The sequence below is a fragment of the Eumetopias jubatus genome, unplaced genomic scaffold (assembly GCF_037043125.1).
Source record: "Eumetopias jubatus isolate StellerSeaLion01/CBP00866 unplaced genomic scaffold, mEumJub1_p1.0 scaffold_4, whole genome shotgun sequence".
NCBI classification, from domain to species: domain Eukaryota; kingdom Metazoa; phylum Chordata; class Mammalia; order Carnivora; family Otariidae; genus Eumetopias; species Eumetopias jubatus.
In genome coordinates, this window is record NW_028274810.1 from 73,799,728 (window position 1) to 73,812,778 (window position 13,051).

General features: G+C 48.8%; 1 protein-coding gene across 1 annotated transcript; it reads right to left on the reverse strand.

The window, feature by feature from the left end:
- Window positions 1-317: 317 nt before the first annotated feature.
- On the reverse strand, window positions 318-12,625 carry TMEM269 (transmembrane protein 269). Its single transcript, XM_088022851.1, has 6 exons — window positions 12,472-12,625; window positions 9,488-9,626; window positions 5,299-5,396; window positions 4,550-4,693; window positions 3,717-3,920; window positions 318-454 (listed from the first exon to the last, which is right to left on the reverse strand). Exons 1-6 carry the CDS (start codon window positions 12,623-12,625, stop codon window positions 318-320), a joined length of 876 nt encoding a protein of 291 aa, XP_087878977.1.
- Between the last annotated feature and the right edge of the window lie 426 nt (window positions 12,626-13,051).

Genomic DNA, 13,051 nt, shown 5'->3' on the forward strand with positions numbered 1-13,051 from the left:
CGAGGGACTGACCTGAGTGCACAAGCGCCCCCACCTGGTAACAGGGCTGGAACTCAGCCGGGCCCAACTTGAGCTTGGAAAACATTCTGTGCTATAGGATATAAACAGCTGTTGTCCCCAAGGGATCCCGAACCCGGAGCAAAGAGGAAGACGTGAAGGCCGCCGGGCCTGCACGGGGTTGCTCTGGTTCAAGGCCACACGTTATCCGGCACCCAGGAGACGTGGGGACAAGGAAAGATTTAGTGAGGATAAGGCAAGGCTTGGCCTGACGGGCCGGCACGGACCCCACAGAGGCCAGTGGCCATGGGTGAAGCTGTTTAGTTTCCTTGGCACTGTAGCCTGAGGCGCACTGCTTTGCCCCACAGAGCATCTGGAAAGAAGATGTAGGACAGTGACCACAACAGGCAGTAAAACGCAGTCAGAGAGAACGGAGACAAGAGCAGCATGATGGCACCTAGAAGAAAAAAGGCAAACGCTCCATTTTTATGAAGCCCTCCTTCAGCCTCTTCTCTCCCATCCCCATCCTCCCATCTTACGGTTTGTACTCGTGGTGCTGAAGAGACAAAAACCAATGGGACGTGAGCCCTGCCCTTAAGGAGGTAGTGTCTGTTTGTAACTAGACAATTATAATCGGACGCAAGCTCAGGTTCCATTTTGTTGGATTCAGATCAGAAATCCAGTCTTAGCCGAGAATATATTTGAGTTGCCCAGGCCCCTTGTTATATATGATTGTGTCAAGTTTAACACGTGACAATGGCCAACACAATGTTACTCGTATGCAGAAGAACACAGCAGACCTGAGGCAGCTCTCCCTTGAAAGGCCTGTTTCTGCTTACCCGGTTATTCCTGTCTGGAGTCTGGGAACATGGCTGGTAAACAGTTCCCTATACCAGTATAGGACTTTCCCTCGTGGGCAAGAGTGGCTCACTGTGCTTAGATGGTGCTGAGATTGACTTCCTTCTGTGAAAATCTAGAATTTTGGTACTGCTAGGCCGAGGGTGCTGATGTGGCCAGCCCCCATGAAAACCTTGGGCACTGGGTCTCTACAGAGCTTCCAGCTAGATAAGACTTCATGAGTGTTGCCACAATTTCATGCTGGGTGGCCCCAGAGGGGCCCAGATTTTGCCCCTTTCACCTTCCCTTTGCTGCTCTTGCCTTGTGTCCTCTTGCTGTGACAAATCTTAGCCATGAGTCTAACTATAGGCACCCTGTGAGTCCCTAGAGAATCAATGAACCTGGGGGTGGTCTTGGGGGAACCCCAACACATTTGATTCTCAGCTTCACCACTGAAAGGCAAAAGGGCGCCAACACTTGTGGGATATCTTCTTTGCATTAGACATTCTGCTAGGTATGTCACAAAGATTGTTCCATTTACATTTCACAATAATGGTGTGATTCAGAATCAAGTCTGTTTTTCAGATGAGGAGACAGAGGGGATGTAACCTGCACGAGGTCTTGATTCAAACCCATGTCTACTTTTGTAAAAAAAGTAGACACTTAGCCTCAGAGAGCTCAAAAAGAAGGTGGGAGAGTATGGGGCAACAGCATGTCCATGGGGATAACCACCACGCATTCCTCAAGAGAAATCAGAACACTTGATCTGGCAGAAGACCAATTCTAAGGACAAGAGGCAGTTACAGAGATGGATCCGAACTTTGGGATACTTAATATTTAAGAATAGTCATTGATCTGTTAAGACAATGAGACAATATTTTAGTTGTCCTGGAAAATATGTGACATAAGGTCTCAGTAGCCACAGACCAGCTTCTCAGAAGTTCTGTGGAGGAGAAGGAACCTCAGTCTAAAAAGGGGATTGGAGCGCCCCACTGGCTCAGTGGGTGGAGCATGCAACTCTTGATCTCGGGGTTGTGAGTTCGAGCCCCACAGTGGATGTAGAGATGACTTAAAAATAAAATCTTAAAAAAAAATAAAATGAGGGCATCTGGGTGGCTCAGTCCGTTAAGCGTGCAACAGTTGATTTTGGCTCAGGTCATGATCTCAGGGTGGTGAGATCAAGCCCTGCATTGGGTTCCACACTGGGCGTGGAGCCTGGTTAAGACTCTCTCTCCCTCTCCCTCTGGTCCTCTCCCGCGTGCTCTCTCTCTCCAAAAAAATTTCATAAATAAATAAGTAAAAAGGTGACTATCTGCACTCCAGGTAAGAGGAATATTAACAGTGGCCATTTTAAAATCTATCCAGGAGGGCTCTGGTATTAAATAGTGTCAAAATCCGTGAGGTGCAATTTCCTCCTTTACTCACAGAGCCAAGACAATCCAAGGAAGGCTGAGGCCAAGCGCATGGCGTATTTTGAGGAGAGGGGATCAGTGGTATCTACAGGAGCAAAGAATATCGTGGGAAACACTGTTGCTATGAGATAGGAGTGCAGGTGGAGGGAAGAAGGAGTCTAGAAGTTTCCATTTACAGGACACATCTATGCCAGAGGATTGGTATACATTATCTCATTTAATCTCAAGAATCCTGAGTTAGGGATTAATGGCTTCATTTTATAGATGAAGAAAACTGAGCTCAAAACAATGAGGTAATTAGCCCAAGTTCATGCAATTAATACGGGCTGGCGGGTCTGTTTTCCTCCTTTGGTCATTCTCCCGCCACTGAGTCAAAGTAGCCACTTAAAACCGCTGCTCAGAAATCCCTTCAAAGGCTTCCCATTTGCTGCTAGGATCGGTTCCCCAAAGCTGCCCAGCTCGCAGCCTCGGCTTCTGTCCCTAGCGTCTCTCAGCAAGTTCCAGCCACACGGCTGCACGAATTATTCCAGCACCTTCTAGCCTAGAGCCTTCACGAAATACCATTTTCTTTTCTGAACTACCCCTCTCACCCACCTAGCCAGTCATCTTGCAGGTTTTTTTTTTTTTTTCCAGTTCCATTGAGATATCATGGACATATGACATTGTATTAGTCCAAGGTGTACAACATAAGGATTCGATATTTGTGTGTGACACCATCAGCACAGAAAGTCTAGTAAGCATCTGCCGCCACACAGAGTTACACGTTTTCTTTTCTTGTGATGAGAACTTTTAAGCTCTCCTCTCCTAGCTACTTTCAAATATACGATATGGTATTGTTAACTGTGGTCACCACGCTGTCCCTTATGTCCCTAGGACTTACTTATAACTGGAAGTTTATACCTTTTGACCACCTTCACCCAGGTGCCATTTAAATGTCACCTTCTGAAGCAGCCTTTCCCCCCTTTCAGGCCATTTCCGTCTAACTAGGTCCCCCTCCAACACCCTCTCAGAGCACCCTGTGCTTCCACAACGCATCACAACGATGCATTTCTAGTTATGTCTGTCATCATTTGGTTGGTGTCTGTCTCCCCTATCAGACTGTAAAGCCCGAGGTGGGAAGTGTTTGTCTGGTTTACCGATTTGGTTCCCAGCACCTGGCGTATGGCAGGTGTCCCCGATTGAACTTGACAACATTGAACAAACACTCACTGAGCAGCTACCCCGTGGTTGGCACAATCCTGGGTCCAGAGATTATTGTGTGCCTAAAAGAGAGTTCTCTAGCCGGGCACAGGTTTAGTGTGTGGAGACAATGAACAAGGAAAGGCATGCCAGATGACAATAAACCCCATGCGGAAAGATAAAGCAGGGTAAGGCAGCTCGGGAAAGCTGGGGCGAGTTACAGGGTGGCAGTGAGCAGCAGGGATAATAAAGAATCACTGGTGACATTTGCGAGCAGCCATTTTCACTCACCTCCCATATAAACCAATTTTTTCCAGTTCTCAGACTCCAGGATTTCATCGTGTGGGTAGTAGCTCTGGTCCATCATGAATAGAACCATAAGTGAGGCCATGCAAGAGAGAATGAACGTGTTGCCTTTGGTCAGAAGGGAGGTGGAGGCTAAGACACAGGAAGCATAGCGGCAGGGTAGACCCCTGTACGTGAGCTGAGCATCTGCTGGAGAAAGAAGAGCTGGGCATTAGCTGCTTCCCACCGCCCTAATGCAATCTAAACTGAAGCAAGCCCCTCTCGTTGGGTCTTCCCTGCCCCACGTTCCAAATCCCCTTCCTTGCAGGGCAGTGGCAGGCTGTAAAGCATTTAGTCATTCACAGAGAGGACTCGGCACCGGATCCCCACGGGGAAGCAGGCTGCCAGGACCAGGCAGGGGCCCCGGCCCGGAGGACAGCTCTGTAGAAGGGTCTCCTGAGGTCGTCTGGTCTGCATCTGCCCTCCCTTGCACTGGGAACTTGGGCAAGGCAACTGCCCTTGACAGAGCTCCGTTTCTCCGTCTATTGTGGAAAACTGGAGGATGACCTCTGGTTCTAGATTCTGTGAGTCTCTGTGCACCCTCTAAAGGTCACACAATAAGAAAAAGGCACAGCTGCTTGGAGAACCCCGGGCCCCTGCCCCCAACCAGGGCTCTGCCAGTGCAGCCTGCAGCCTTCAGTGGGCCTGGGGCGCAGGAGAAGGAAGAGGGACTCCACAAAGGAGGGGGAGAGTCAGCCACTGTCCCCCTGGCTTCTGGCACCCAACAGCTCCCCCTCCCTGGCTCCCAACGCTCAGCTACGGAGCTGGGGTTCACTCACCAGTTGAATAGAAACACAGGCGGAAAGTAGCAGCTAACACATAGATGACAGCCAGGAACCCATTCAGAGGCCCGTCCACGCCGAGGAGCAGGGCTGAGGCCAGGCCGAAGGTGGTGAAGATCGCAAAGTCATTCAGCTCCACTCCTGCTCCAGAAGGCCAAGGTTAGAACTTACACTCATTTGTCTTGCGCCTTAGTCCACTCTGGCGGGGGAGCTGCAGTGGTGCCAAGCAGGGTCTGAGGTCCCAGAGAGCCACAGCTGCTCCCCGGGGGGATCAAAGACAGGGGCTCCTCCTGGCTCTGCCTCACGCTGGCCCTGCGGCCTTAGACAAGTCTTCCCCTCTCGGGTCTTAGTTTCCCACCCTTTAGCATCCAGGACTGGGACTACGACTGGATGCAAATTGACAAGTTAGGGAACTCTTTTTTCAAGCACAATCTTACACGAAAATAGTTCCTTGTATTTTGGACCAGCTGCTCGGCCACCACCACCTCAGCCACCACCCCAATCCCAATCCCTGGATCGGCCCCAACGGGGAGGCCAGGGCAAGGATGGCTGAAGCTAACGAGTGAGCCAGCGGAGGGCTAGCTCGAGACTGTGGGGCTCCCGGACGGCTCTAGGGCTGCTTCTGCCATCCCCGGAGGGTTGTGAACAGGAGTGGTGACCAATGGAGGACTGTTGGATGTTGGCGGGGCGGATTTGAGATGGGGGCTCCTGGGGTCAGGGATCAGGGGTCTGAGGCCTGGACTCACCTGACTTGGAGCAGAGGCTGAGGTGTCTGGTTATCGCCCCAACTGCCATGTCTAACAGGAAGCTGATCAGAAGCATCCAGGAGGCACTGTGGCATCTCCTAAAGTGTATGGCAGCAGGCCCAAATAGGACGGCTCTTTCATGGTCTCCACTGGCCAACCACTCCACATACACCAACACACTTCCTACATTTGCACACCTGCACACACCCCTGCCCTGCGTGTTCCCCACACTCATGTTCTTTCTGAAATACACTGTTTTATACACCACACACACACACACACACACACACACACCCCTGCCATACTCTCAACCCACAGTCTTAAAGGGGTGCCTGAAGTGCCATAGATAATCAGTAAGGTCCCTTCCAGCTCTAAGTCCCAGGCATATCTGAGAGCACAGGAGTCCTGTGTTTTAGCCCAGCCTTTGCAACCATCTCACTGTGGATTCTCAGAGAAATCTCTCCCTGCATCTCTAGGCCCCCCTTCCTCCATCTGTAAAATGAGGGGTTTGTGCCAAATGACTTAATAGATATAGGCCTATCTAGATGATCTATTTCTCCTAGTGCAAGTTTTGGTAACTTATGACTTACGGAATTGGTCCATTTCATTTAGGCTATCAAATTTATAAAGTTGTTCATAATATTCCTTTCTTATACTTTTAATGTCCATGGGATCAGTAGTGATGGCTCCTCTTTCATTTCTGATATTGGTATTTTGTGTCTTCGCTTCTTTTCTTTACTTTTCTTGGTTAGCCCGACTAGAGGCTTGTCAATTTAATTGATCTTTCCAAAGAATCAGCTTTTGGTTTCATTGATTTTCTCTACTGATTTTTTTATTTTCAGTTTCATTGACAGCTGCTCTCATTTTTATTATTTCTTCTCTTCTGCTTACTTTGGATTTAATTTGCATTTCCCCTCCTGGTTTGCTAAGGTAGAAACCTTACATTATTGATTTTATATCTCCCTTTTTTTCAGTTTTTCTAAGACTTTTTTTTTTTTTGGAGAGATTTTAGGTTTACAACAAAATTGAAAGGAAGCTACAGAAATTTCCCATATACCCCCTGCCCCCACATATGCATACCCTCCCACATTGGCAACATCACTCACGAGAACAGTACATTTAGATTCTTCGTACATACAAAGGATGAAACTCCACTGACACATCATAGTCACCCAAAGTCCGTAGATTACCTTAGGGTTCATTCTTGGTGTTATACATTCTGTAGTTTTGGACAAATGAGTGATGACATGTATCCATCATTATAGTATCATGCAGAGCATTTCCACTGTCCTAAAAATCCTCTATGCTCTACCTATTCATTTCCCCCCACCCGCTCCTGTCAACCACTGGTCTTTTTATTGTCTTCAGAGTTTTGCCTTTCCAGCGTATCATATCATATTACTGTAATCATACAGTATGTAGCATTTTCAGATTGGCTTCTTTCACTTAGTAATATGAGCTAAAGATTCCTCCACATCTTCTCATGGCTTGATAGCTCTTTTTTTTTTTTTTTTTTTTTTAGCACTAAGTAACACTGTTTGGAAATACCACAGTTTATTCATCTGTTCACTTACTAGAGGGTATCTTGGTTGCTTGCAAGTTTTGGCAATTACAAATAAAACATCATAAACATCCAATTGCAGGTTTTTGTGTGGACGTAGCTTTTCACTCATTTGGATAAATAGCAAACAGTGTGATTGCTGGATCATAGGGTAAGAGTATGTTTAGTTTTGTAATAAACTGCCAAATTGTCTTCCAAAGTGGCTGCACCATGTTGTATCCCCACTGTTGCTCCATACCCTCGCCGGCATTTGGTGTTATCAGTGTTCTGGACAACTGGTTTGGCTGATGGGTGTGTGGTGGTATCTCATTGTTACTTTAATTTGCATCTCCCTGATAACATATGGTGTGGAGCATCTTTTCACATGCTTATTTGCCATCTGTAGATCTTCTTTGGTGAGGTGTCTGTTAAGGTCCTTGGCCCATTTTTTAATTGTTTGTTTTCTTCCTGATGAGTTTTTAAGCTTTGTCTATTTTGTCTATTGTCTTTTTTGTCTATTAGTCCTTTATCAGATGTACCTTTTGCAAATACTTTCTCCCAACTTACAGCTTGTCTTCTAATTCTCCAGACGTTGTCTTTCACAGAGCAGTTTTCTTTTCCAGTATATGCATTCAATGCTATACATTTCCCTCTAACTACTACTGCTTTTACAGCGTCTCACAAATTTTGATAAGTTGTACTTTCATTTTCTTTTGGTTCAAAATACTTTTCTTCTATAACTCATGTATTATTTAGAATTGTGTTGTTTAACCTCCACATATTTGGGGATTTTCTAGTTATCTTTCTGTTACTGATTTCTACTTTAATTCCATGTGGTCTAAGGGCATACTTCGTATGATTCCTATTCTTTTAAATTTAAATTCAGTCTTATAGCCTGAATGTGCGAAGAGAAGAATGTGTATTCTGCTGTTACTGGATAAAATATTCTATAACCGTCAATTAGATCCGGTTGATTGATGGTGCAGTTCAGTTCAACTATCTCCTTCCTGATTTTCTGCCAACCGGATCTGTCAATTTCTGGTAGAGGGGTGTTGAACTATCTAACTATGATAGTGGATTTGTCAAGTTCTCCTTGCGGTTCTATCCATTTTCATCTCACATATTTTGATGCTCTAAATGATTTCTAAGACCTCTTGCAGACCCTACATTTGAGTATTCTGCGCTGAAGTCCAACACATGCTCCCAGACTGCTCTGAAAGCAGCCACCACAGTCTCAGGCAAGGCTGCCCCAGGATGCCATTCCTGAGTCTACACCCTGACTGCAGTGTTTGGATGGCCAAGCGGAAGCAGAGAGCCTGACCCCAGACTTCAGCTGTCTCTAAACCACCTCAGCACTACCTTCCTTTAGATCCATACCTATGTGTCTACAGGGAACTGGGTTCACCACTGTGCCATAAAAACTACACTCCCAGATAATTAGACTGAACTAAGAAGATATTTTCTGTTGCAGGTGTGATGTACTGTATAAGACTCCACAAATCCAGACTTAGAGCGTCATAAAATTTTCAAACTGGAAGGGAGCTCAGACATCATCAGGTAAGATCATCTTAAATTATGGATGAGAAAGTGATCCAGAGAAGTCACATGCTGATGGTCATAGAGAATAAAACCGGAGGAGGATACCTGCATTATAAAGGATTTCTCTTTAAAGAACTGATTTGCCAAGGCATTGAAATATGATTCAATTATAGAAATATAATTTGCTTGCAAAATATAATTTGCTTTGCTTTTTAGGGGCCCATATACATGTCTCAGATTCTCCACATAGGGCTAATTGTAAATATTCCCCCACATCATATGTTCTAATTTAAGAATCAAAAATTTTAGGGGCACCTGGGTGGCTCAGTCGTTAAGCGTCTGCCTTCGGCTCAGGTCATGATCCCAGGGTCCTGGGAATCAAGCCCCGCATTGGGCTCCTTGCTCCGCGGGAAGCCTGCTTCTCCCTCCCCCACTCCCCCTGCTTGTGTTCCCTCTCTCGCTGTGTCTTTCTCTGTCAAATAAATAAAATCTTAAAAAAAAAAAAAGAATCAAAAATTTTGAATGGTAGCCTGCTTACCATTAAGTAGGCAGGATTAAGTAAGGGCCACCAGAACAGAACCTCTTCATTTCTCTCATAAAAACCATTCTAGACTGCCATAGCTGGAAGGAACTATAGAGATCACAGTGCAAGCTCCTTGTTTTAACCAACTTTTTTTTAAAGATTTTATTTATTTATTTGAGAGAGAGAGAGAATGAGAGATAGAGAGCACGAGAGGGAAGAGGGTCAGAGGGAGAAGCAGACTCCCTGCCGAGCAGGGAGCCTGATGCAGGACTCGATCCCGGGACTCCAGGATCATGACCTGAGCCGAAGGCAGTCGCTTAACCAACTGAGCCACCCAGGCGCCCAAGCTCCTTATTTTAGAGATGGGGAAACCAAGGCTCAGAGATATGACCTAGCCAAAGTCACATGTCAGGTTGGTGGTAGAACTATGGCTAGGATCTTGGCCCCTTGACTCCCAACCCACTACACTTTCTCCTGCCCCTGGTTGATCCTGTGTCTCAGTGCCTGGCTCACTAGGCTCCCCACTTCCTTCCCTCATGCCATTGACTCCAGCTCTTGGCTAGGAGCTTGCTGGGCCCTAGACCTACTTGCAGAAGCTGCAGAAGATGGAGAAGAGCCCCAGGATCAGGTTGGCCAGGGACAAGGCATTGGTAACGTCCTTCCAGGAAAATTCATTCATCTGGGGACAGCTCCGGTCGTTGGTCAGGAAGAAACTGGTGCAGTGATCTGGGGCTCAGGGGAGAGGGGTAAGGGTTCCCAAGGTCAAAGAGTCCCAAAAGAGGCTCCCAGGGCCCAGGCAGTTCCTGTTTGCCGGACCTCATCCCCGAACCGCACCCTCCCAACACTGTTTCACTGTCTGGAATGAGAGAGACAGGAGGCAGATGGAGGAGACCAGGAGGTAAAGACAAAGGTGCTGAGGATGAGTGTCTTGGGGAAGCACAACAGCAAAGCAAGTGAACCCGCACAACCAGTTGACTGTACCCCTTTTGCCTATAGTGCAGACCTCCCTCCAGCCCATGTGGTGACTCTTCTGGTACCCCCATGGCCCAGGGGACGAGGGGTATGGACCCTTCCCCCATCTGAGAGATGAGCCTTTTGTCATAGGTGAGCCCTTGTTAAAACAATTACAAAGCTACTTTTAATACTTTTTTAGTCCTGTGGGGTGAGCCCCAGAGGAATAAAAAAGAACCCTGGGAAGGGGTAACCCCCCAACCCCCCAGGAATAGCCCAGGGGGTGAGAAGTTCCCTGAGGGGTAGAAAGCACAGAGGAGACCGCCATGGAGTCAGCCTCCTTTGTTCCGCAGGCAACGCTCACTCCCTCAGGACAGGGCTGCCGCTGGAGTGCCCCAAGGTCCTGGTTCTGATGGGCCCCAACCAGAACAGCAGGCCCAGCTCCCACAGGGGAAGAGGTGAGACACAAGAAATGAACATGGACAGCACAGAAGAGTTCACAAGCACCTTCTACTATGTTCTCTCTCCTGATCCTGACAACCTCAGAAGATGGTGCTATCATGATTTTATGAATGAGAAAACTGAGGTTCAGAGAACTGAGACATTGGCTCAAAGTGACATGCTAGGGGAGTAGAAGGTAATCCTGCTGCCAGGTTCTCAATCTGGTGCTTCCTTGGCTGGGGGCACAGCTCTGGGCAGGAGGAGGTTTGTGGGGCAGGAGACCAAGTAGGAGCTCAGTTGCCCAGCCCTGCAGGGCAGCATCAGCCTCCCCCTGTGGCAGCAGCCCTGCCGGGGGCTCCTCACACCTCCCAGCCCCTCCGGGCTATGGGCAATGTCTTCACAGCCTGGCAGGCTCTGCTCTTCCTCTAAGACCAAACACGCACTCCGTACACATAGACTGCTTGTGACATGAAGTCTCTTTTGGAGGAAGAGCCCCAGGGCTCCCTGGAACAGGGAAGCCCCGCTGGTTGCTACGCACGCTACCCACAAACAGTAATCCTGCCCCTGAGTGAAATACACAAGTTCCAAGGTGTTTTCACAGCTGCTTCCTCATTTAATCCTCACTCATTTGAGAGGGGAGGAAGCTGAGCCTCTACCTCCTCTCAGCCCGTGTCTAGCCCCAGGCCCCTCTGGTCTGGGCAAGAGTTAAGACAAATTATGGTCCTTTCCCATAAACCCGGCCACCAAGATATCAGAGGCTGGGAGGGGCTGGGCTTGGAGTTTGGAACTGGGCAGGGTTCATGGGGCTCACTCCCCGCCCCCCAGGCCGGTCTCATTCACCAAGGCCATCGGGACTTGTGAGACCCTCTCAGATGTCAGGGCCCTTCCAAACCTAAGACAAGAAGAATGCTGGCTGAGAAATCAGAGAGGGGAGGGGAGCCAAGGGCTGCCTGCCTACTCCCTCCCCAGGAGCCCCCCCTCCCAGGCTCTTCTGGGCCTCAAGGCTGACCCCAGCAAGACCAAACACCTCTGCACCCAGCCCAGCCCACCCCTGCCTGGAGAGCCACACGCCAGCATCTCGGCCCCTCAGAGGTAGTCAGCACATACCTGGGGCATTTCTACCAATCACCAGACACACCTCATCTGCACTACTTCGGTTATTTTTTAAATTAATGATAAATTATCTACTATATCATCCCTTTCATTCAGGAAGCACTTTCACATCCGTGGTTTCCATTGGCCCCGTGAGGTCGGCCAGGTGAGGGTTACTACCCCTACTCGCAGGGTAAGGCAAAGAAGACTCAGAGAGGGGAAGAGCCTTGCTCAAAATCACACCAGAAGTGGCAGAACAGGACTTACAACGTCACCTTAAATGTTCTTTCCCCTCTACTCTGCACTCTGCTGTCTACCAACCAAGAGGCCTGAGCACTGTATTCTCCCTAAGCTCAGACTAAGCTAGGTGCTGGGGAAAACCTTCATGGAATGTCCAGTCTACCCAGGGAAACAACACTCATGCATGTGGGGACTCTCAGACTCTTCACCTTACAGGTGAGGAAACTGAGTTTTCAAGATAGTCAAACGACTTGTCCCAGTGAATGATGGAGCCAGGATTTGAATCGGGCCGCCTCTTTCCCAATTAAATGACATTGTCAGCATACAGCATGGGTCCCGGGTGTGAAAGAATGTGGACCTCAGAGTAAGGGCTCTAGAAATTCAGAGAAAAAAGGAGCAATCCATTCATTCAGCAAACATTTGGTCATGAGCAAGATTCACTGCCTGGTGCTTGGGACACCGAGAAGATTAAGACCTGGTCTCATGTCTCAAGGAGTTCAGTAGAGCAGAGGTATTCAACTGCACAGAAAAGGGGAGGTGGCCAGGCTGCCAGGGGAACATAGAAGAGGGGTCCGGCCTGACAGGGGGCTTAGAGAAGGCTTCTCGGGTGAGGGGGTCCGAGGCGAGGCGTTGCTGGGCAGTGGCCTGCAGGACTAGATCATGTCACTACCCCACTTTGTGCAAGCTGTCCATGGCTTCCCAGGCGCCCAGGATGGAGTCCATCTCCTTCCTTTGGTGTACCAGCCCTTATGATGGAAGCTGGCTCTCCCTCTGCTCTCAGGGAAGCCTGACACCGCCCCCCCCCAGCCAGGCGCCCCTCTACACTGCCGCATCTCCGTGTGCTCACCGTGTGACACCGGGCACGCTGCCCTGGCACGACCTATCCTGTCTTCCTCCTCTAGTACAGGGGAAGCAACTCGAGCGCAGGCTGTGGTCCCCTGTGCCCAGCACGAGGCCTGACAATAGAAGTCGTTCGATGATAAGTTAGTAGAGGATGTCATTCTGGTGCTTCCCCAAGATCCTCTCACTGCACCAAGTCACATCTCTCCCCTGCCAGAACCTGTTCAGTCTGTCCTCCAAGAAGCCTTCTCAGATGAACTCTCAACAATCCAGACCCTCAGCACACCCAGCACCTACCCGGCGCTTAGGATCTTCCATTTACTCATTTTTAAATGCATGTGTTGATGCCTGCTCCGAGCCGGGACTGCGTTCTGGGGGCAGAGAGAACAAGAGCTAGGCTGTATCCTCAAGAGACAAGGAGTCTCATAGGGGAGGCAGATCCGTGTAGAGAAATGAAGGCAGTGTGGCAAGGGTCATGCTGCACAGGGGCTGTCCCGTCGCTGTGGGTGCACCAGGAAAGACCAGACTAAGTCGGCTGTGGCAGCAGGGGAAGCTGTCACTAATGGGATATTTAGGGAGGGTCTCCA